Here is a 24,971-nt window from a genome sequence, read left to right as displayed (position 1 = left end):
TGGTCTAGCTCTAAAGAGGAAGCTCTCAGTGCTTAGTAGGTAGAAGCTGTTCAACTGGAAGTACTTTAATTTAAAATCCAGTGTAAAAACTTAATCAAATACATGCAGAAACACTTAAGAATCATTTTTTTTAATCACAGGTTTACTCTTCTCTCTATAGCACATTCATTGAATTTTTTGAGTTACAATTGTAGAAAACTATTTAAGCATGGCCAGAATAAGGGTACCAGACTTAAAGTGGGTACCTCTCATAAAAATACTTGCCAGGAAAGAAAAAGCACACTTGAAGTTCTGTGTGGGTAAGTGGTCCCCATGGGAATGTCAGTTGGCATCTCTCTACATCAGAGCAGATGAAGGAAATTATTAATCTAACACAGTATTTTGTTAGTCTTTGAATTAATTGTACTGCCTTCACGTATATTTAAAGAAGGAGAAAATGTAACAGATGCATCTTTAGAATGTTTAAATTTAAAACCAAGACCCCTTCCTTTCTTCTTCTTTGTTTCCAGAACACCACAGAATTCCTGCTTTGGAAGAGGCAGGTTGGTTGCTGGGGAACATCAACCAGACTGGCTACTTCAGAGTTAATTATGATATTAGGAATTGGAAGCTGCTAATTAATCAGCTAACAAGGAACCATGAGGTAAGATCCTTTTCTCATCCCTAAAATCTGCTTTCATAGATGAACCTTCACTGTTTCATCACCTTAAATGGTTCAATTTTTGTGCTTGCCCCTCACAGGTTATCTCTGTCAGTAATCGAGCAGGCTTGATTGATGATGCATTCAATCTAGCCAGGTATGTTTTCCTGAAGATCATCTATCCTCATACACATTGCTGCAATAACTCATGCAACCATTAACTCAGCAGTTGAGTGTGTTTCAAAGTTTAGTGTGTTTTAAACACACTTTAGTTTCCCTCCCCTGCTTTTTTTTATGTATAGCTCATAAAAATGGTCTGTAGCACATTCACTACTCTTGATCAATAATTGCCGCAGGGTATTTCCGAGTCTGAAGAGATTTGATCAATTTTGCAGCAAGTTCAATTTAACACTTTGCAGATAAATAATCTCTTTCCTCTTTCTCTAATGACTGAGGGTTTTTCCTTCCATTTCTCCCAGTTGTCCCACCTCTTCTTTCTTTTACCACTGATCCTTGTGCTGTATTTAATTTGAGATGGAAGGCACCTTCAAGCTTCAGTAATTTTTTTGCCCTAACTTGTACTGTTATATCATTTTTCCAGTATCTTTCTTTTTTTATAATCTGCTAGAACAGACTCTTTTTTTTCCTCTGTGGTGCTTTTCAAACATAATGGAAAAGCAGTTCCATTGAGCATTTATGGAATTTATGCAACATTTTTTGTTTTATTATGATGAGAGTTAATAATTAACACATACAGTGCTGGTTAGGTAGTGCCTTCTTTATAAATGGAGGCAATGGATTAGTCCCCATTTTGAAATCCATTATACTGAGAGTGAAAGTGTAAAATGAGAGGAAAATAGTGGAACATTTGTAGCTTTTTGATTTTGAGGTACCTGGGAACATAGCATTAGCATAGGGTTTTGATTGCATAATTACAGATTCAATTGTGAAATTGCAAATAATGTGATTTTACTTGCACTGTCATGTCAAAGGGAGCAGGAAAAGAATTCCTAATACTAGTGTCTTTACATTTAACTACAAATGGTCACTGGAGGTGTTTGGGCTTCAGTCACAGTGTCACAGCTCAGTGATGTTCTAGCATCATTGCAGTAAAAACACAGTTGTGTGCCCTACCACTCTGTTCCTGCTGCTGACGTAAAGTAGTGATTAGCCCTTACTTAACAATCCAGAGATGTGGTAGGGAAGGAGGTATCATGGGGAGAGGTGTATCCATCCACTTTTGGCATGGCCCTTCATTCTTGCTTCATATCTTCCCATTGGTAACAGTAAAAACTAGAAATAGGTCATTATTTGACCTATTCAGTAGGTCATGATTTGTTTACTCTCTGACTAGAAGACTATTGCAGATTATTCTGAAGTATTTAGACTATTAGAACTACCAGATGTTGAGTAAATCCATAATCTGTTCCAATTTTATTTGATTTTGACGCCTCAGAGAAGTAGTGTGCAGTTACACAGAGCTACTATGTTGCCTTCTTTTTCCATGCACTTAATGCAGTCAGATGTGTCTAGACTTCCCTGAAAGTCTAGATCCTGAAAAAAAGCTGTTTCTTAAGCCAGTTTTTGTAGGTGAGCATTTTTCTTCTGAGTCAGTATGGAGCCAGTGCTCTAGGATGTCTTGTTCATAGAGTATTAAGGTGAGGTCTTGATTAAAGACCCAACCTGAATTGTCTGACCAAGTTTCATCTACCTAAAAATCACTCAAAAGATTAGATGAGTAATGCATTCCCCACTAATTTTCTGAAGTACTTTTATGGGGATACTTGGGAACACTAGAACTGGCACCTTTTTCAGAGGTAACTACACTAGAACCTTGTGAAGGAAATCTTTTACAAGATTTCACATTAAAAAAAATCTTGACTACACTAGAACCTTGTCTAGAAAATCTTTTACAAGATTTCACATTAAAAAAAATCTTGACTTTGTTTTGTTAATGATGGTCTGCAGCAGACTGCTGCTGCATTTGGTCTTCATGCACTGTGGAAAAAAAGTAGTGGAGCTATAAATGTCTAGACACGCGCATACATGGATATCGCTTAAGAGGAAATATTCTTCCAATAGGGATATGCAGCTAGACTCCTGTTTCCAGAGTCCTGTCAATAGTGCTACCTTGAGTGTGTGCCTTACAAGCCAGTTTGGAGGAAGGATCTGTTTGTAAACAGTAGATTTATGGTCTGTAGTCCAAGAGTAGCAATAAGATATGTGGACCTGGCTAAACTTGCCATGTAGGGTATACTTCTTGTTGATCTTTATTACATTGTTAATCTGTCTTGGTTTGAAAAGACAGGTGTCTGTTAAGGAAGGCAGGAGCATCTCTTGAAATGGAAAATGTAAACCCCCTCCCTCCAAAGTATTACAATTTTGAAATTAGGAGGCTCTCAGGCAATGATATAGGGAATAGGAATAACAGTTCTTTACTGGGAAAACTAAAAAAAAACAAATGCAATAATACAAACAAAAAGAAAAAAACCACTGACGGAGTCAGAATATGACCTGACACCCTGTTGGTCAGGGTGTTGGTAGCAGTCCAATTGGATGGTGGCTGCTGTCCTCCTGCAGTGACAGATGTGGTTCTGTTGAAGCAGTGATCCTGTAGAAGGGTGGAGTTTTCCTCTGAAGGTCCGCTGGTGGTGTAGATGGGCCTGGTTTTCCTCTGGGAATCCAGTGGAGAAGATAGCTGCTCCTCTGGGAATCTGGTGGGAAAAGGTTGCCTGTGGTGTTCCAAATCTCAGATTATATATTAGGCAGGAATACTTGGCTTCTCTGCCTGGGTGGAGCATCTCCTAATGGGATGATGTAATTTTATCAGTCATGCAGTGACACTCAGTGGCCCATTAACAGAAGATACTTCCTGGAGAGAGGATTGGTTTGTGGAAGAGACAAAGAAAACTGCCCAGTTAACAGAAGATAACTGCCCCACCTCTAACAAATGGCATGTAGAATACACACCTCCAGCTACATCTTTCAACCTAAGACAATCTATCCTCTTCCTATTAAAAAAAAAACCAAATAATTATAGTGAAGCTGAAGTTATTATGATTGGCTGGCTGACAGTATGGTAAGTTTTTAGGAAGAGCTTGGTATTTTTTATTTTCATTCCCCTTTCCCCAGACAAAAAAAGGACCAGGATTTGGCCTAATACAGGCTATGTTCCTCCATGATGGATAGGATGAGGAAGGCATTAAGAGACTCTTTACAGGATGTTGAGGGCTGGCCTTGATGTCAAAGCATCAGAACTTCTTAGAATAAGGAATTGCTCCCTGATGCTGCAGCATGGTGCAGCTTCTCATGCCACATCTGGGATTTTGATGTGACACAACAGTGTTCCTAAAACAAGCTCTGAGGGCTATCAGAATAATACAGACTCTTTCAATTTTCTGAAAAAGTCACTGTTCAAAAGGCCACCATCAGCCTAAAAGCAGCTTAGCTTTCCCTCCCCTGGCTGCAAGATGCAGTGCAGAAAGTTGTCTCACTTTATTTTGGAGCAGTACCATAGTTGGATGTGCTGTGCTGGTTCAGTGTTGTGTCCGACGCACAGTGAGCATTTCTCCCTGCCTGTATGACATTACGTGATGGGGACATTAAACACGTACACTTGTCTCTGACTGTGACGTGAGAAAAGGTCAGTAACCTTATTGACCAGACACAGAAGTAGTACTTGGTAGTTCAGGTCTGATTTCTGAGAAGACTGGCTGTTTTTAACAGTAGTTCAGTCCTCAGGTTTGGTCCCTAGTTGCACTGATGTGGTGTCTTGTAGCCTACAACTATAAACATGTATGTTTTGAGAGAGGGAAGAGAACTGTTGAATACATACTTTCGTTCTAATCCCTAGCTATTATTTTTAATGCTAAAATAATGCAAAAATTAAAACATTATTTCTTAAATTCATGCTGGTCCTTTCAAAAATTACTTCTAATGTAAACAGTTTTTTTTTACTGTACTGTGGAGACTGTATTTCTTCAAAATACCCTGTCCTTCTTAGAAACTTTTGAAGTACTTCCTGCTGTGCTCTTGAACTTGATACAGATAATACCAAAAGGTTTTGACTCAATTTTTCCACTATTATAATATTGTCTGTCCTAATATGATTTTTTCTATGTTGTTATACTGCTAATTGATTTGTTTGTGGAATGAGTGCAGCTCTTCTCTTTAGTATAATTTATAATATTTAGAACTAGAGAAAAATAAAAGAAAGTACTCCTATAAATTTTTTGGAATGGCACGTTTTATTTTTTTAAAGGTATGTTTGATTTCATTCCTCTGAAATGTTTATTATCCTTCTACTGACCAGCATAGTGATTTCTTGAAAATCAACAATATAAATGAATTCATACTGCCAAGGAATATATTAGACTCTATAGCATTTAATTGCATTTTTTGGGTCTATTTTATATGGAAATGCATTCCTTCATCTTCCTTCTTGCTATATTTTGGTTTATATAACATTCATCAAGGAGAGTTGAGTGGAAAAGTAACAACAAAGAAAGTTACAACTTGTTTGTTTTTCAGGTTTTTAAGCATAATTCTTGGCTGTAGTGCATGCACATACCTTTAAGATACCCTTAGCCTTGGAGAACATAGCATACGGCAATTCATGTCCCATGTTCTTCAGCAAGAATAGCACCTTGACACTCCCTCTTCCCTTCTACTTGAAGATTCTTTATCTTTTTGTTTGCATGAGGTTTCAGTAGAATTTAAAATATGTTGATTCTAGTAAATGATACTAGTAAATGTTGACTGAGAAAGCCCAGAAGCCACGAGAAGAAAAACAGAACTGTGGTTCTCATCTAAGCATAAACAAGGCAGAGGGCAGGTCAGGTAGCTCCAATAAGAAGCATCACAATAATTAATAAGGGTGGCTCTGTTTCATAAGAGTGTGAGTAACATTGTCAGCTTCTCATATCTTTCTCTTTCCTTAGGATAAGGAGTCAGTTAGTGAGTATGTGAGGTAGGATGCCTCCCAATTTACTTTAGGCATCCCAAAGATACACTTCTAAATATGACATTCTCACCTTGTAGTGCACTGACAGTTAATGGACAGAAACATACACCTGACCTCTCAAAACCACTTAACCACATAAGATAAATTACTCACTTAATGTTAGGAGTGTTGTGCCACCACAGGTTCTTCCTTGATGGGCTCTAAATCTTCATAAAAAATTTCCCTCCTTGAACTGGTTGACTTGATCTAGTAGTATGTGAAAGAAATAGGTCTGGTTTATGTTTAATGTTAATCAGTGTTGAATCAGATGTGACTGTGAATATCTCTTTTACTGTCATCTAAAATCGCTATTGTTGTTTCCAGTTCTGTAAGCACTGAATGAGAAGGCATGAAGTGGTGGTGTTGATAAATGTTCTTAGGCTCCAAGGATGGACAACTGTGTTGGAGTGCTGTCCATTTCCATGCACAGATTAGGGGCAGGTTGAACTATAGTCTCTTCAAATGAGAGATTCAAATAATAAGAAGCTCCTGTAGGCTTCACAAATATGGAGAGCTGTAGCAGAAATGAGCAACAAGAAAAAAATGGACCTTCAAGATTTTCTGTGAATTAAATGACTTCCATGCTGGAGATGGCCTTCAGAATTTCCTGCATCAGACCAAAACCAGGATCCTGGTGCAAATAGATAAATGATGAATTATGATGATTGTTTTCCTGCTGTTAAACAATTCTTTGTGGCTTGTTTCTTTCCAAGCTGTGAGTTCTGCTGACTCTATAAAACCCAAGTCTGAGGGCAAGAGAAAGGGCAGTACCAACCTAGCTTTCAAAATATAAATCCAAGTTATCTCCCTTGACATAAATTTATCTTTAACAGCTGGTGCATTTGTCTCCAAGATTGATTCCAGAAGTAAAATACTGAAGTAAGCTAATGGTGACTCCAGATCACTTTCTCACCAGCTTTTAGAGAGAAATTAATTTAAAAAGTAAGTCTTTCTTAATCAAGTATAGCCTTTTGGATCTGGAAGATCATGTCTTTAGAACCCCTTATTTTATTGTTTCTTAAAAAATTGATTTCTGGCTGTGGAGTCTTGACACTGAGGAAAAAAATTTATCCATTCAGCTACCTGAGGAGGCACCAACCCACATAATGATTAGCTGTTCTTATTTCTGGAAACTGACAGTTAACTCATAACTAGGACTGTAGTTCATATACTTCCATAATAAATCCAGAATTATTCTTGAAATGTCTGGTGGAAATACATGTATTGCAAAACCAAATTATGGAATTGAAATGATCTTCATTGCTGTTTCCCTTCAGAGAGATTAAGATTTCATTTCTTGTAGCATTTGAAGTCTTCCAACATATGTGGGCTAATTGGTTCCATGTTACACTTGTTTGTGCTACTTCAAGTTCTGTTCAGTGTAATGTTGGGAGAAGTCGAGGCATTTGACAGTCCATGTGAAATTCTGGGTCTGGATAATAAGTAGGTGACAAAGACAGACATTCTCAGTGCAATTAATGTACATCAAAATGCCTCAAAATTTCAACAGCCACATTCAGAGTTGTTGACTTTGTTTTGTTGGGCTATTCAGAAACAGTCATATAGGATCCATTTAAATTAGTCAACTGCAGTTCTACTCTAGCCTTCGTCTTTACTCCTGATTGCATTTTCTAATAGTTCAACTCTGAGGAAAACAAAATGTGTTATGCAGCTCCCTTAATTAGTGCCTCTGAGTACCAGCTAAGGGAGTTATAGATCAATACTTTGTATCACGCTTGATTAATAGTGGTATAGATTTACTGTTTTAATAAATGAGGCCTCATCTGAATTATTTCAGCAGATGCCATAGTAACTCTCATTCACTGTCAGGCAAATTTTGGTGATGGTTCACTAGCATTTGATTTACATATGGTTTCCAGCAGGAGTTGTTTGGTTTCTTTTGACATAAATACTCTCTCAATGGGCCAAAGTAGATGTGCCTTTTTTAGAGAAAAGGGAAAGTTTCAATTATTTTAAGGTAGCCATCATTCATTCCATATGCTGCATGTCAGTCCCTATGTTCTGTGACATATCACAGCATTGATATCTGTTTTATGTGGACATACATATTTCAGCTAACATTTGCATGTGTTTGTAACAAGCGGAACCAAAGCAATTCCTGCAACTAAGCGCACTAAAAGCCAATTCTGCTTTTGTAGTACGTGTGTAATTTGTGCATCTGATCCTGTTACATAGCTGAAGGCAGTAAAGCAAATTGTACAGCACATTCCAGGAAAGTGTTGGTGCTGTTGGTGTGAGAGTGTCTTGAAAGATACAAATACCTGCTGAGAGTCAGGGAAGAAGTTGAAGGCTCTTCAGCATGCACTGCAAACCAATCCTGTAGATCTGACTGCAAAGTGTTTAGTGCAGAGGGAAGGTCTTGGTCTTGTCATATCCCAGCAAAATTTACCTAAATTATTTCTGGTACTTCTGATTAATTGTAGCAGTAATTGTTTTATCCTGTAAACTACATTAACTCTATTCTTAGCCAAACCCAGAATAAACTGTCAGGAAGGCTTGACTCTGGTTTCAAGGGAGTAACATAGTTATTTTTAGCTAATGGTGTTAACTCCTTCTCTTTTTACCACATAGTCTCAGAGTTCAAGCTAGTCTCTGGAATCAGCTTGGTATGGATGTCTCCTTGTCGCAGTGCAGCTGCTAGCGGCTGCTGAGTAGTGAGAGGAGAAGGGAACAGTCTCTGAAATTTGTTTTGTGAGTGTTATTGAACCAGAATTATGCTGAATTATGCTGAATTAAGCTTCAAAAAACACCGGAGTCTGAGGTTAAAGAAGAAGAGGAATTAATGAGTGGAGCTTCCTGAAGGCTTCTTTGCAACTTCAAGTACTGGAAACAGAGCTAAGAGCTGCAAATATGGCTTAGCATGAGGAATATGTGTTGGTGGGGTAGGGGGAAGTTTTTGTACAGCCTCAACACCTTTGGCATTCTTTGGGAACCCAATCTTCTCATAGCAAGCATACATCCATTCCCTGGGACTTCATATCATTTACATAGCCCTTTTTCTTCCCCACAGCTGTCTGATCAGCCCTAGTCTCTACCTGCCTCAACTGTCCTCTCAAAGCAGCTTTTTTGACCTGTTACCCCAGAACCCAATTACTTTCCTTTCTGTGGGTCTGACAGACCCACAGTGGAAATTTCTCCCCAATGTGGAGAGCAAAAGATCCTTCTGCTACATTGGTTAAGGTAGCAAAATCAAGGCACTCAGAGAAGCTGGATGTGCTGATCTAAATCACCTTGACTTTCCTAGCATCAGCAAAGGGTATATGAATGAAGGCATAAGCCAACTTTTCTAGTTATAAAAGACAAGACTGATGCCTCACTAGCATAAAGAAAGAAGTCTGCTGTCACAGGCTAGTCATGGTTTGCCTCCTGTTTTGATCTGACTGAGCCATTGCCTCTCAGAAATTATCCTACTTTTTGAGCTTATCTGATAGCTGTTGACCAGGATTGTTGTCTAGAGGAGGTCTGGTCTTTGTCCATGTATGCTCTGTCTGCTGCAATGTTGTAACAGATTAGCTCCTTCCTATCTGGCTAGAAGTGTGTTTTCCTCTACCCAGAAATCAAGCAATAAATGACAGGAAGGGCTGTGTTATGACTGAGGCACAGGGACTGAAGAAACCTGGGATGCTGTTTCTGCTGTAGTCTTCCTAGGTGATCTTCGTAAAATAACTTAAATTGTTTGTGTCTTCTTCTTCTCTGCAAAGTGGAGATAAGAGAATAGGTGAGGATTTAAGAGAATTTCAGAGAATCTTTTATTATAAATATGTTTATTGGGAATTGCTTTTAGAAAAGGAATATCCAATTGTGCAGATATTGTGGCAAACAAAATATGGATTTTATGTGTGTGTTCTCAAGATCAGAATTCTGTGCTGTCCATATGAAGTTTCTAGCTTTTAAACGCATATTTCACTTGGGTGACTGATACGCAAATTGTAAACATTAGACCAGGCAAACAGGGAGTGATGAAAAAGTATTCTGCATAGTAATAAACTAATTCAATTTTGATTCTGCTCAAACATGCTCTCATAGATATCATCACCTGTTGACAACTTAATGAATAGAAGAGCTGTTTCTTTCTACCCTTCCCAGCAAAAATCACCAAGAAAGAAAATAAATAACACTTATAATAATTGAGTCATCTGAAATTGATGTCTATTAGCTCCTGAAATACATTCAAATTTCTTTACTTAATGTAACCCTGTGAATTACATACTTCTCAAAAATCATGGTTTCATGATGATGAAAAACATTACATACCTTAGTGCATAGCCTTAATTTTTAGCAGCTACATTATTCCTTTTCTTCTTGTATTACTCCTTTTAAATTCATTTTTCTTTCATATGGGGAAGAAGAGGAAAGGAGAGATTGTGAACTACAGTTTGAAGGAGTTTTTTTTTACAAGCATAGAAGGGTTTAAATTTGAGGTTTTCTTCTGTTGTCAGCAGAGGTAATTCAAATTAATATTAGTCTTTGCTTATGTGGCAACTCTAAAACTGTGTAAGATAATTTAAGCCACATAATACTCTGATAATTGCATTGAATTTGAACTATTTTTGTAGGATGCTTCAAATGCACTTGTGTGGAGTTGAATGTCACTTGAAGAGTCCTTAAATATTTTGCATGTGAGAAAACATAATAAGAAGCAGGCTTCACTTCAAACTGTCTTACTCTCTGAATCTTTTAATGTTGGAGACATTGAATGCTAATTAAATGTAGTTCTTAAAATGATCTTGTAAGCCAAAACTTGCTGTTGTATTCATCAAAGAGCAGATATGCATTCCTCTCCTGTTTATGTGGAGGTCCATAGCTGGTACAGATCATAATGTCTCCATCAAGTCACTCTGACATCTTAGAAAAATAAACTCCTTACATGGTCCTTATATAAAGTCAGCTCAATCCTGGGAGGGAAGGATGAGGCAGATTCTTTGATACTGGAGATCACAGGACCTTTTTTACAGATTGTCCATTTCTATGATAAAACATTCTTTCTGCAGCTTCTGTAGTTGAACATGGTGCCAGTGATCCTAAGTTTTTTAAATCATTGACTTCTAGCCCTGCTGGAGTTGAAGGGGAACTACAAGAGTTCCCCTGTGACTACAAGAGTTAATTTCTGAGCTCTATGAGTCGCCTTGCCCAAAGCTTTTTTGACATGTCAAGGTTCAACATACATGTTCTTACTCAGCTATCAAGGAATTGCTGTTAAAGTACTGTGGAAAAGAATATCCTGAATACTTTGGTAGAGACACCAGTCCTTGATAGGTCCTGAAAAAAATGAAAAAGGCAGATACAGTTATATGTGGATGTTCATTGGTGCCGAGTTTCTCTGAGTTATTCTATTCCACACGCTTGACTGTTAAGATAAAAGAATGAATCAACTGTTAAGAATCCTAACTTACTTTAAACTCTCTCTAGGAGTTAATGAGTATAGTCTAATTATTCGTATATTGCACATGAACAGAAACAGAACTGATGTTAATCTGAGTTGCACATCTGTGTTCTGAAGAGCTGCATTTTACCCCTTCAAAATTACCCAGACAAAAAGCTAGTCATGTTTTACACATTTTTAAGAAACAGACAAGTCAGGGTGAGTTTTAAACCACCAGCAAGTAAATCACCTCATTTCCATTGTTTCTGTAATGCAGACCAGTTTGCTGCCAGCTTGGATTTTTTTAATTTTGATTTAAACACATGACTTATAATGTCTTTGTTGGGTGGTGGGACTAAAGGATTTATGGTGCCCTTGTATGTGGGACTCTCATCACTGTACGGCAACCCTGTCGTTTTTGTGACGAAGTCTTTTTGACTGCTGCTGGATTTATGATAGAAATAATTCAGAACAGAGTAATAATTTTCCCTTGGCAATTACACTACCATTTGGTACTTTGTCCCTAAGGGGAAAATGAATGTGCTGGGATCTGTCCATAAGTTCAGTGGCTCAGTGTAAAGAACAAATCAAGGTCAGAATGCAGTTGAATACACACTGATGTTTCATAATATAATCTAGATCTTCTGCTTTTATCTGACTCATTAATACCTCATGTAATTTAAAGATTATTTTTGATTGCCATGAAATTTTTTTGGGGAATTATTTATGAGGGCTATTCCATTACCATGTTCAGTACTTTCTTTTTCTCTTCATTGCTGCTGTTCTCTTTAGCAATGGCCACTGTAGCAACTTCTTCAGTGCAAGCAGGATAGTACCTTGCTAAGCATTGGTGCTTATGATATTATATGATATGATATCATAAACCACATAATACTTATATATAACTTCTGGAAAATCTTTTTCCACCTCTGTCCTTCCATAAAAATGATAGATCACATTTTTCAATACATTTCGTCACCAGTCTCCTTTGGCATGAAAAACCTGCCGAACCAGGATGTTTATATAGAGGTAATCTGTCTAATAACTAAACCAGATCTTTTTGCCAGTCCACGTTCCTGTTCTCCTCTTCGGTTTGGCAGGCAACTGTGAAATCAGGAACATAGATAGCAAGACAAAACTCATGTGATGCCGTGTTTCTAACACATGTTCTCATGTGTTGTGGTGGATACAAAATTATTGACGTGGTAGTAAACTGATGGGTTAGGACAGTAAAAATTGATAAAGCAATGAAGCATATCAAAATGTGATCTTTTTGGTTAAATTTTGCCTTTGTAGTCATGTGTTTCAAATGACTCAGTATGAGGAAAGTTGGCTTAGAGAGGGCTTGTAGAAGCTGTTTTAAGTCTAGGCTGCTTTCTGTATGACCCATGATGTCAGATCAAAACTCTCTAATCTGAAATACTGTAAAGAGGGATGTCTGCTTTTCATAGTTTATACTGAAGATATGTAAACCACAGATCATTTTATATATAACATGAAATAGATCTGTTGGTACTCTTCTATGAATATTTACAGGGCAAAAAAGCAGAGCTATGATATTCTTATCTCCTCATGGCAGAGCAGTACTGAAATAGTAGTGTTCCTAGGATATCCATTGCTAGAAGTCTATATAAAAAGAAAAAATTATTCTGGCAGGAATGGTACTGGTATGAATCTGCTTTGGGTAGGGAGACACTGGATGAGTTCTTAAGGCTCTTTTAATTCCAGGTACTATAGATGCAATATTGTAAACTTTTAAAGCTTGCCCTTGAGAAGCGTTTTGCCTGAACATCAGTATGCTTTCAGCCACTGTTTATGTATCAACACTGTTTGCTTTAACGAATTTATCTTTTAAAATACTTGCCAAAATTATCCCAGGTTCCTCTGTGTAATTTTTTTAAGGAGGAGATACATGCTTACTAAGATTCCCAGCTGGCTACTGTAGGTATACCTAGAAAAAACTGTGCCTGTTTCAGACTAGACGTAAGATCGGACATCACAGCATTTTTGTGGCATTTATGCTTGTCACCTGGTTTCAGTATAACTCATAATCAGTTCTTCCCCTAATGACAGACAATATTTCAATTTTCCTCCAAGATGGCTAGGCTAGAAAAGAACCTTCTCTCTTAGCCCTGTCTCTTATGCATTTGGACTTTGACAGGCAATGTCTGATAGTAATTTTGCTGGACTTAAAGATAGCAATATGATTGATGGCTAAAAAGACACAAGAAAAATAAGGATTTCTATCATTGACTTCCAGCGACTTTCTTGAAAGAGAGTAATAAGTCAAGCTGCATGTGTACAGTATGTATTAAACTTACTTACCCTCTGTAGTACCTTTGAGTGAATATTTCTAGGCAATTATGTGACAGGGAAATTACTTTACAGTTTTGCTTTTGATGGAAAGGTTGCTATTTTTAGTTTTCTTATTATTGCTAAAATGATTGTGAAACATTTCTGTTTAACATTTCCACAGATCAGTGTTTTTTTGAACAGATTTCACAGAGAGACGCAGAACAGGCTCATTCTCTGTTCTGCCTTCTTTCCTCATTTTGGGTATTGTCCTACTCCATAAATGCTTTTGCTGATCAGATCCTGTGTAACCATCTTTGAACCTAATTGTTCAAGGCTAGTGAAGGAAAATCCTAGAATCATGCCAGCATCCTTTGTCTGGTTTGCCATTGTTCAAGTGAGCCCAGTGCAACTTGCTGAATGCAGTATTCCCTGGGAAAGAGGAGTCTTGGAAGTCTCTCTTAGGACTGGACAAGCTTTTAGTGTAAACTAAGAGAGTGTGCCTGTACTAAAATACAGAAATTAAGAAACCAGTTGTTATGCTTTGTGAAGATACAGAATATTAGAGCATAGCTCTAATATTCTGTGACCACACAGTCACACTGCTTTATCGAGGTTCTGTCTTCTGCTTACCTGGTTGTCCTGGTTGTCATGGTAGTCATGTTACCTCCTCGGATGCTTCACACAGGTCCTAGATCTGTGATCTGAATTTTTCGACTTCTTATACATGGTTTATCTCTTTTATAGTTTAGGGTGAGAGTTTCTCCTTATATCCTGTTTTCTCAACTATGAATGTAAAAATTAGCAGCCTTAGTGTTTTGACCTTACCCTTACTAAAATCTTTCCTTTTTGGTGTATATAGTTAATAATTTGTAACATACACATTATATACCAGTTTTTATGAAAAAGGTGAAACAATAAATGTACTTACTACCTCTTGACAGAAGCTATTTAATGCCAAACAGTCTAGGATTGCAGTGTATTTGGAGTAAAAAGTTCATAAACGTGGCTTAGTGACTAGGGTAGAAGAATAGGGCTGTCATGGTTTTCCATGGGCATCCATGAAATAAAATAGTGTAAAATATAAAGAACATTCTGCCAAGGTAATGTTCCTGAAGCACTTACATTTTCTTCAGGAATGTTGCTGTCTTAATGGCCACTGTAAGAGGATTTGAGATATGTCTCTGCTAAAGTTCTCTCAAAGGTTCATCTTAGCATCTGGACTGGCCAGCATGTGGTGACTGAAGAGTTTAACATGAGTTGTAGCAGCCATAACCACTTTTCCTCTAAACCATTATCTGAAGTGATGAATTTGTTGTCATTTATTTAATAATGACAAGAATCTCCCTTCATCCCCAAGAATCCTTCATCTCCCTTCATCCCCAAGAATCTCCTTTCATCCCCATCCCTTCTCTTAGGATCGACTGGTTGATGTGTGGTTGAGGGGGTGATTCTGATGACACTGGTCATAAGCTCTTCTAGGGTCATACCCAGAAAGGAAAGGAGGGTCAGGAAAGGAGGGTCGGGAAAAAATCTAACTTTGCCACAATCTGTTTGTGTAAGGTGCACAATACTCTTAGGGAAACAATAGGAAAAGTGAGAGTCAGGGGGTGAGACAGGCATAATTGAATAGTCTGATAAATTTGGAAGTTAGAAGAAGTGAGTGATGAGAGTAACAGCTGTTGTGAAGAGGATGAGTGACTATCATCATCCAAGAATCATGATTTTGAAACTCATCAGGAAGCTCTGAGCTCAGGAATAAGAGATCAGTCTCTGAGTTCACTCATGTGTCTTTATGGAGAAGTTAAGCTTAAAAAGAAATAATCTGTTTGTTTCGTGGTGTTGATTTCCTTTCTGCACTAAGTAAATTTAATTTCAAAACATGAACTTAAATGTCTATTAGTGCAGCTATAATAAACATTAATCTGTTTATTCCTTAAGCAGCATGTTTCTAGAGCTATTCTTCTTGTTCCTGACTCCACACTTCTTTAATGTAAATCACATCATCAGTAAAAATAATCAAAATTTCTGTTAGAAACTAATGATGTATATACAATTTTAAGCTAGTGTACCTCTTTGCTAACATTATCTCCAAGATTTTTAAATGCAGTCAGTCCAACACGCTTCCACTATAATTAATGACTCCATTAATTACATTTAGAAATCTTTACAAAGTATTAAGACATAGAACTCCTCTTCATGATACTCTGCTGATTCAGAAACAAGACCTATAAAATGGAGTAGCCTTCTGTCTTCAGATGCATTGGACTTTGTCCACTGGCTACTCTAAATGCTTTACCATTTTCATTTCATATCTACTCAGTTCCTCAGTTGGCACAGTGGGTGCCTCAAGTGATCTTGTTTTTCATGCTTGAGTATGTGCTGGAAGCAGAGTTGAAAGCAGAGCTGATAAAATGTGGACAAAAATGACACGAAGCAGACTGGAGGGTGGGATAGATACTTTTGAAATCTGTTACATGAACTCACTCACTTTTTTCCTGAGAACATGAAGGGAACAGAGTGTAATTCTTCCGAGAGTGTAAAAAATGAAGGTCTGCAAGATGCGGTGCACATTGCAAGGAAGCAAACTATTTCAAGCAGTGAGGCAGTTTTTACATGTTTTTACGGCAGAGATAAAAATTTATATTAACATGGATGCAATGGTTAATTTCTGTACTAATGTGTGTAATTTTATTGGTTTGCTATATGCTTGCATTTCTTCCACATTGATGGAAATTAAAGGAACATGTGCAATGAAGGAGAAAAACTAGTCTATGAAGCTATATCAAACTGTAGCCTAATAAATTGAACTTTGCGGAATCTACCTTGCTGATTTTAACTATTTAATGAAAAGGGAATCAGTATCTCCTCTCTAGGCAGATGGTTAACTCCTTTTGGATTTAAACACCTGCATTAGGAGAATAATAGACAACATGTTTCTGGAAGGTACACACCCACAGGGTTGCACTTTGTTTCTGCAGTCTGGATAGTTAAGAAAAAAGTGCTGTTCTGAAAAAGAAAGTGAGAGCAAAAGCTAAAGCTAGGCATTTTCTGTATTTGCTTTTTAAAGTAACTTTCAAATGCTTGTGTCTGTATTGCATTTTACATGTAATGCTATTATTTCAGAACCCTTCCTGTACTCTCCCCCACCCCGTGTACTCTTTCCCATGCAGGGGGAAGTATTTTATGATTGCAAAAATGGGACAAAATTTTAGCTGGTTTATTTATAAACACCTTAAAAAAAAAAATCTGTAATTTGTACGCAAAGTGCTGGAACATCCTGAACCAAAGTGATGTCACTGGATAAGTCCTTCCAAAGTGACTTAAGGTGGATAGAAGACAAGGAAGTTCTAAAGGAGAGACAAAAGAATGAGGAGAATAACTGTACCACTAAAGCTTTTTCTTCAGCACTGGTTATTTTCAATTGCTGCTGTTCAGTAGCAATGTTTTCTCAAGCAAAATGCCTTTGGTTGTTGATTTTATGCAGACAGCTTTCTATCTTACAAATCAACAATGTAGCGCCTTCCTTTTGTTTTGGATATTTTTTGATTTTTTTTCCTTAAAGGCAATTACTTCTTCATTATGTCTTTCATAGCCACAGGAATCCGTTCAAAGTAGGGATAGCTTGTCTGGTTTTCTTTCATGTGTGTTCATACCTTACTTCATCAAGTCAGTATGCTTCTCTGTGTTGGGAGAGACTGCAAGTTGCTGATTTTTTATAAGGTTGATTTTTATGTCATTAAAATGTGATGAGTTTATTATGTTTTTCTGCATTTTAATTTCATTTGGGAAAAAAAGAAGTTGTTTTTGCCCCATCTTCTGAAAACCAATTTAATACTAACTTATTTTATTGTGCAGAGCTGGTTATTTGCCTCAGAATATTCCTTTGGAGATTATGAGGTACCTTTCAGAGGAAAAGGATTTTCTGCCTTGGCATGCTGCCAGCCGAGCTCTTTATCCTCTAGATAAATTGCTGGACCGTACAGAAAACTACAATATCTTCAATGTAAGAGATACAGTCTTCCTTCCTTTCTTTCTCCAGTTCTTCCTTTTTTTCTTCCACTTCCTCTCTCCATCTGTCTGTCCTTCCTGCCTTTCTTCCTTTTGCCTCTTACTGTCTCATATTATTGCCAAGATTTGAACTATTCCCCAGGCAGATACTGTTAATGACCTAGGGATATTAACTTTCTTCCTAATTACTCTTTATTTAAACATAGCAATTATCAAGCTTTGGTTCATTTGCAATTGAACAATGATAACTGTTGTTTGAGGCATATATGACTAGAAGGAGGAAAGGTAATTATCCCTCGTGTAAAATGTTATGACAAATAAAGTATTTCACTTTAAAGAGTCAAAGTATTCTATTCCTAGATTTTCTCTTTTGAGGAACCCCATGGTGATATTTAGGTGGATGCCCAAGATCAGCAAGAACAGCAAATATAGGCACAACTGAGCAGAATACATGCAACTGAAGCAAAGATTTGTAGTCATTATTTCATCCCAAAATCCGTGGTGAATTCAGTGCAGTTACCTTAATTAACAAGAATTAGATCACCGTTGAGTCAAAAGCCCATTCATAATTGTGTCCAAAGGGACAGCAGTAACAGCTCACAGTAGATAATTAAGATAGACATGGCAAATATTTTAACATTTAGCTGTAGCTACACTGAAGCATGGTTTATGAAGTACACAGATTTGACTGCAGCCAGTGACAACTATGAACTCTTGGGGTTTTTATTCACTATGAATTTTATGTAGTCTACATATTCTCAACAGGCAGCGTACGGTCGTTTTATGTAATGTTGCAAAGCCTTCAAATGAAGGAGCTTTTTAAAGCCTGACATGCCTTTTTGCTTCTTAAATGTATATTTGTTTGTGTGTATGTGACCACAGACACCATGCTCAGAGAGAAGAAAGTTAGAAGTGACTGTGTGTATATATGTAGATGTTAATACAAATGTAGATATATAGATATATAGATAAACACACACACACACACACACACACACACACGCCCCATACATATACACAGAGTTACCTGATGACATGGAAGATTATTTTTGTAAAACATATACTAAGGCCTACATATAAACCAGAGCCTTAATGTAAAATGCTGTTGAAATAATTTGCATACTTAGTCTGCTGTTAACTGTAAAGAAAAATTCTTAGGAGTCTGCCATTGCTATTTCACTTTTAAACATGGTTGTATAAAGAAAACACAATTTTAATAAATAAAACCAGTAAAATTCACAGCTGGGTTATGTTTTATCACTACTGATGGGAGTTTTGAAAGCTGAGGCAATAGCAGAGAAAATAAAAAGTCTTTTTAGTCACAGAATAACATATCTGCTAGAGAAAGCTGCAGTATGAATCTTCTTTTGTGTTGACATATATATATACATGCCTATGCATCTGTAATAATAAAATAGATGCTCTTCTATGCAGTTCTGTATATCTTAGTTCTCTTTTTGGAATTGGTGAACTCCACTGGAAAAAGATTACTCTGAGTACATAGACAGTGGTTTTCTTCAAAACTGGTCAGAATATGTAAAAATGTCCTCTGTGTAAAAAGTAGAAGTTGCTAAAATATATCTTGTGCTTGTTTTGTTCCTTAAGCACACCAGGAGCCTAAACTTAAAGCGTAGCGTCATTAAGAGTACAGAACTTATTTGCAGCGACATTGTTACATATTCTGAAGTCAATTGACTGTGCCCACATAATGTTTTGACCACGGCTATGGATATTAAAAGAGTGTTCTTTTAAAAGTGAACATGCAAGGTGTAGTCAAGATTGGCCACAAAGTAGAAATTAAGCTATTGTCACTCTTTTAATTTTTCAGCTATGCATTGTGAGTTCAAAGTAGCATGTAATAAACTTTTGAAATTCATGGATTTTATAACAATAAATTGTCTTATACTAGGCACCTAATCAAGTAGCTTGTCTAGAGACTACTTCTTACTATAGCAGTGAAGGAACATTATAAGTGGACAAGTAGCTTTGCTAAGTCTTTGGAGCTGGACATTATTTGAGGGTACAAAGAGAGACCAAACCTCGCTGGTCAGCAGTATTTCAGTTTCAAGCAAAATAAATTATTTTTAACATTAAATATACTTTTCTTTTTCTCCTTAGGAGTATATTTTAAGACAAGTGGCATCAATGTATCTGAAGCTTGGATGGCCAACAAACAATTTAAACAAATCACTTGTTCAAGCATCATACCAACATGAGTACTGTTATATTTACTTTTTTATTGATTATTTGAGAAATATAATTATAGAAATGCACCCTCCTAAAAATTAGTAATGTTTAGCATAAATCAATCGTAATTCCTTAGCTCTGTCACCCCTCTGTTATTTTCCATTCTGGGTTGCAGGGAAAGTAGAAACATGCTGTAAGATGAATTCTTCTTAAGTTGGGTGAACATGATTTCCTAAGCCCCAACTTAATATCTGATTACTGTGGATTTCTAAGAACTTGTACTCATGTGTCCATAGAGGTCGGGAAGAGTGCCTAAGTGTAAATGGGGGCTGCTTTTGATCCATGACCTTTCTTTAGTTGTTGCAGGCATTAAACTGACACTGAGATTTGTAAAGCCAGATTGTCTTTACAGATATGTTGCCCAACTACTGGTTGCTGTCACTTGTTATAAGAAGTATTTTTTTGTAAACATTCAAACACATTTGTTAAAACAGCCTTATTGCTTTCTTTGATTTGGCCAGAGAGTTGCGTCGGGAAGTCATCATGTTGGCCTGTAGCTTCGGGAACAAACACTGTCACCAGCAGGCTGCAACGTTAATCTCAGACTGGATTTCTAGCAATAGGAACCGGTAAGTGGAGCTGAAATGTGTATCTCACATCTCTCCTACTGAAGGGCAGTACAGCTCTTCCTTTCCTGCCTGCCCTCTCTGCTGTGCCCTCTTTTGCAAAGTTTTTTTACAGGAGGAAGCAGAGGTTGCTGGCTGTCGTTTAAAAATGTCTGTGGGGTTTCAGAATGAATTATTTGACTTTGCATATATGAGCGGGTGGAGGGGATTCTGCCCACTCCTGGTAAATTACTGTTGGATAATTCTATGCTAGAAGATGAGAAGGCAGGTTTTAAGGATGGATTTAAAGGAAGAAAGGTGAGTGAACACCATGTTGTCAGACAAACATGAAACCTGTGTTGAGGTAAGAGAGCAGAAGGTGCTAAACATTTAAAGAAGTGATAGGAGTTAGAGACAGAAGGACTGAGAAGTAAGGAAGAAGATATGTTGGAGGGAAATGTTACAAGGTATTTAAGGGTGAAGACTTGAAAACTAATGTGATTCAGGAATACATGGAAAAGCTCGTGTAAGGTTTCAGAGGGCAGAAAATATTAGAGCTGATGCCTTGAGCATAAGCAGCACTGTAGTGGTTTGACAACAAATATGTAAGTTAGGCTGGCAAGACACAGGTTTATTCAGCTGAGGCAAAGGAACATGGGTCATGGATTGTGTATGAAGTTTATCTTTTAAAGGCAAGCATCTAAGAAATATGAAATAACTGAAATTTCAAATATTTAAGTAAGTGGTGATCTATGGACAATGAGATCAGTGTGGAGTATAGGTTAAGATCACAACTTCTTTAGAAAGAATAGTGGATTTTCTGATTTTGTGAAATATTTACACTGTATACATTTGTACATGACATAATATTTTGGTTTAAAAGAGAATATTTTACTTTCAAATACAAAAGAAAAAGATAAGAGAAACAGTCTCTCGTTTTTAGTCACAGTCTTGTATTAGCTTGGCAAAAGAATCAGATCTCTCTAGCCGTACAAGCAAGCAGATTTTTTTTTCAGAGATTTCTGGGACTTATCAGTGTTTGTTTGCAATTGATTTATCTCTGTCTGTCTTTGTAATCTTTAAAAATCCTTTATGGGCATACTCAGTAACATAAGTGTCCAAGTGTCTTTTAAAACCAGCCATGAAAGGAAATTACTTTCCTATATGACTTTGAAACTTCTGGAAAATAAGTAGCTTGAAACTGTTACTGTATACCTTTAAGTAAGATGTGTGTGAGGTGGAGGGTTTTCTTGTGTAAGGTGACACCAGATATATATACTATGAAGTATATACCCCAGGGTTTTCTATGAATTCTTATCATAAGCCACAATAATCAGTATGAAGCTATTTAAAGAGGCAGTTATAGGGAAAGAATCATTGGAAACAGTCTACAAAAGTAATTTACTTAGATATTCATTTGCAAAATTAGTTAATCAAACCTAGCATTACCTATTAGCAGGCACAGCAGTAGATTATTCACTGTTAAAAAAGCTGTCACCCTGCAAAGCTACCTGCCTGTGTCTTTCCAATAGGATTAAGAAAGGAGGCATCAGAAAAGAAAAACATAACAAAACACAAGCTTATTGCTTTACTAACAGTAGCAAGAGAGAAAAGGAATAAATTTAAGGAGCTGTCTGAAGATTCATCTTAGCCTTTCAATGGGGCCATTTTTGGTAGCAGAAGATTGTGGTTGCCAGCATATGATGAGTATTATGATAAAAGCACCGCAGCAGGGCTGAGGAGAATAGCTACTAAGTTAAAGCAATGTATTTCTCAAAGGAACTGCACAGTTTTGAAAAATGGCTGCAGCAAATAATGTAATTACAGAATAGAGATTGACAGTCAGCTGATAAATAGGGGCACAACCTGCAAAGAAGATAGAGACACGCTTTTATCTATTTTTTAAGATTGTAGGATCTGTTCCATCCTGCGCTCCAGAATTTCCCAGTTTTCTCAGAACAGTCTCACATCCTGAATGTAACTAATATATGGGCAGAACCTATTTCCTATCTACTTACACTGAAACAACATTACAAAGACCACTAGTAATAGCAGCTCATAAAACATAAAATCAGCTTGTGTTTCACACAATGAACAACATTCATAGGGTATGTCAGTGTTCTCTCAGGAATGTTCAGATCCTGTTGAATCAGAGGTATCCCACAGCACCTTTACTCAGTTTAAGCTAACTCAGACTGAAACCTGAAAGTAAAGCAAGGGCTCTTTTTCCTGCTTTTTACTAAGAAACCAATGATTCCACAATCAGAATTTAATTAGCATGGTGTTTGAGTCATGCTTCTGCCTGTTTTAGCACTTTAGAGGCAATAACTAGCTCAAGTGCAAAGGGCAAGAAGATTAAGTACAAGATATATGCATAGAGCATATCTAAGAGTTCCAGTTTGTATTCTTTGTCCTCAATCAACTGTTCTGCTCAGTTTGATGCCCTTAACAGCTGCTTGTGAATTTGCTGCAAACAGCCTCCTCAGAACCTGTAAGATTCCCTCAGATCTTGTTTCCTCACAAAGAAGGGGAAACTCAGGCTCCTCTTTCTCCAGACTTCTCTGACAACTGGTGAGAAAAGTTGGTGACAGATACAGAAACTCTGTGTATCCTTGCCTATTCCATTCCTTATCAGCAATTACTGTAACTGTTCTTGGGTTTGCCATTCCCTTTTCCGAAACAAAACCATGTAATTGACTGATGGTTGCAAAGAGCTTGGTTTTGGTGGGTTTGAATAGCCAGAGCACAAAAACAGAGTTCCAGAGAGCTCAGAGATATTTTATATATAGATATATTTTGAGTGTCGCTGTGACAGTAAAAAATAAAGGTTAATTTGCAACATTACCACCCATCTCCCCCCCAGAAACTTTATTCTGGAAGATGACAAAAATTATTCAAAGCACTAGAGACAATGGAATTAGGTTTGTGTCTCAAGATTTTAGTCAAGTGGAAATTAAGTCAGTATCAAATTAAAATGTGATATTAAATACCACATAAGTGCACAGTCAGTAAGTAAATCATATAAGGGAAGTTTCTGATTCCCTGGGAGTTACTGCAGTTAAAGCTGAAATAACCATAAGAGTTGAAATAACTACATAAGAGAATGTGCTATGAATAATACTGAAGAAATCCTAACATTCACAACTTTTTTAGCCACATTATTAATCTATGACTTTTTAGATGTCCTTTTGAAATGTCTTTTCTGTTTTGCTTGTAATATTTAGTTTTGGATGAAGTGTCAGGTAGTACAATAACATCTGTGTTTTACTGGCATATGCTTACAATTGCTGTGGTTTTTAGTAATTACATTCAATCTGGTAAGTCCAGAAATAAATTACCATCTACTCTTCACAATAAGAAAGTGAAGTAATTGTGATATCAGATACTTTTTGCATTTTGTAATTATATACTCTTTACTGTGCAAATAATTTGCCACTGTTCACCAAGTAAAATCATGGTCATTCTTGGCACAAGGCCAGGGATCTTCTTGTATTTTCAGTGCTGTTTGAAAAAGCCCTTAGATTTCCAACTATAGTGCTGCAGATTTTCTTCTGGAATTAGTGAAAAAGCCCAATTTATATGTGATCTACGTACAACACTAGCCTCTATGCATGAAAGTGAAAGTCAGCTGAGAGGCTGTGAAGACTGGAATTTTTAAAGTGACTTAGGTATTGCTTCGTTTTTGGATGCCTGGCTCATAGAGCAGAATCGGGCGCTCAGAGTTACGCTTCCTGCAGGGGGATTTAGGGGCCTCTGAAATGCAGCTGGCAGCAGCCACTGTGCTGTGAAGAGCCTCTTAACATGAGATTCTGAAGTGTGAGTGGGCCCTCTTAGGGTCCAGCACTGCAGGAAGGATATAGGATATAGGAAGGATACCTATATCAAATGAATACGTAAATGGCAATCGTAGAGTATGGGGTCCTTGCAAAAGATGCCTTTCAATGTTGTCACTAAAGCAGGAAAATGACTGCTCCTTTTATTTTCCAGCACAACTACTCTTCAACACGATTTCAAGCAGTAGTGCTGAGATTCCAGCAGTTTGCTGTGCTTTGGTTTATACCTCAGCCCTGAGTCTGCCAATGCAGAAAGCAAGCCTGATGACCTGTCTGTGAGGTGTTTGGGACAGTATTAAGATGCTGCAACACATTTTCCTCTTCTAGCTTCAGCTCAGCCTCTGGAATTTATTTCATTAGCAAGAGAAATGATACAGCTCTCCAGTGTAAAGATGAGAGAGCATTCATCTGAAGGAAAAGGAGCTTCAGTACCTGAAATACCAGAAATACCTAGTGTGCAAGGGGCTTTAGGTGGTATTGCTCATGACCACTTTTTCAGGACAAAATGCAATGGAAAAAAAAGAAGCCTGAGAAAGAAATTTGTTTGTACAAGGAGCAAACCAAACACATAGCATCAGAAGCAGAAGAGATTTTAAGGAGATGTCTTGTTTTGCTGGTTTAGGAATTGGTATATTTTAATCCTTGCAGTTGTTAAAAAACAATCATTATTTCTTTCTACTGAAGATCTGGGGTTAGACCTCAAAGTAGGTCTTGCAGTGTTGTAATCAATGAATTTAAGTAATTTTACTCTTTTTTATAAATGACATTGCTTGAAGGGCTGTATTTACTTCTGACTTGGTGGTGATCTTAAAACAATCATTTTTACTCTCTTAAATTGGCATCTATGCTGCTCCTGTACTGGAACAATGGAAACCCTTGAAACTTTCATGTTGATGTTCAGAAGAATACAGAGTAGAAAGCCTATAACCATGTTTAAATTTCCCTTGTAGTTTGAGAATGTAAAGTTACTGGGATTCAGTCAAGAGCAGAATGTTGTACAAGAAAAGCTACTGTTGGC

At 37.2% G+C, this 24,971-nt stretch overlaps 1 protein-coding gene across 1 annotated transcript in view; it reads left to right on the top strand.

Annotated features, from left to right (window-relative positions):
- TRHDE (thyrotropin releasing hormone degrading enzyme) overlaps window positions 1–24,971 on the top strand; it is a 202,659-nt gene that overhangs the window by 154,277 nt on the left and 23,411 nt on the right. Inside the window, exons 11-15 of the mRNA XM_005419212.3 lie at window positions 510–643; window positions 742–797; window positions 17,176–17,323; window positions 19,447–19,544; window positions 20,037–20,144. Coding sequence (XP_005419269.2) covers window positions 510–643; window positions 742–797; window positions 17,176–17,323; window positions 19,447–19,544; window positions 20,037–20,144 — 544 coding nt within the window. The remainder of the gene's footprint in view (window positions 1–509; window positions 644–741; window positions 798–17,175; window positions 17,324–19,446; window positions 19,545–20,036; window positions 20,145–24,971) is intronic.

Source organism: Geospiza fortis, unplaced genomic scaffold (assembly GCF_000277835.1).
Source record: "Geospiza fortis unplaced genomic scaffold, GeoFor_1.0 scaffold166, whole genome shotgun sequence".
NCBI lineage: Eukaryota > Metazoa > Chordata > Aves > Passeriformes > Thraupidae > Geospiza > Geospiza fortis.
The sequence above is the reverse complement of the archived record's forward strand: the minus strand, read 5'-3'. Positions and strand labels throughout refer to the sequence as shown.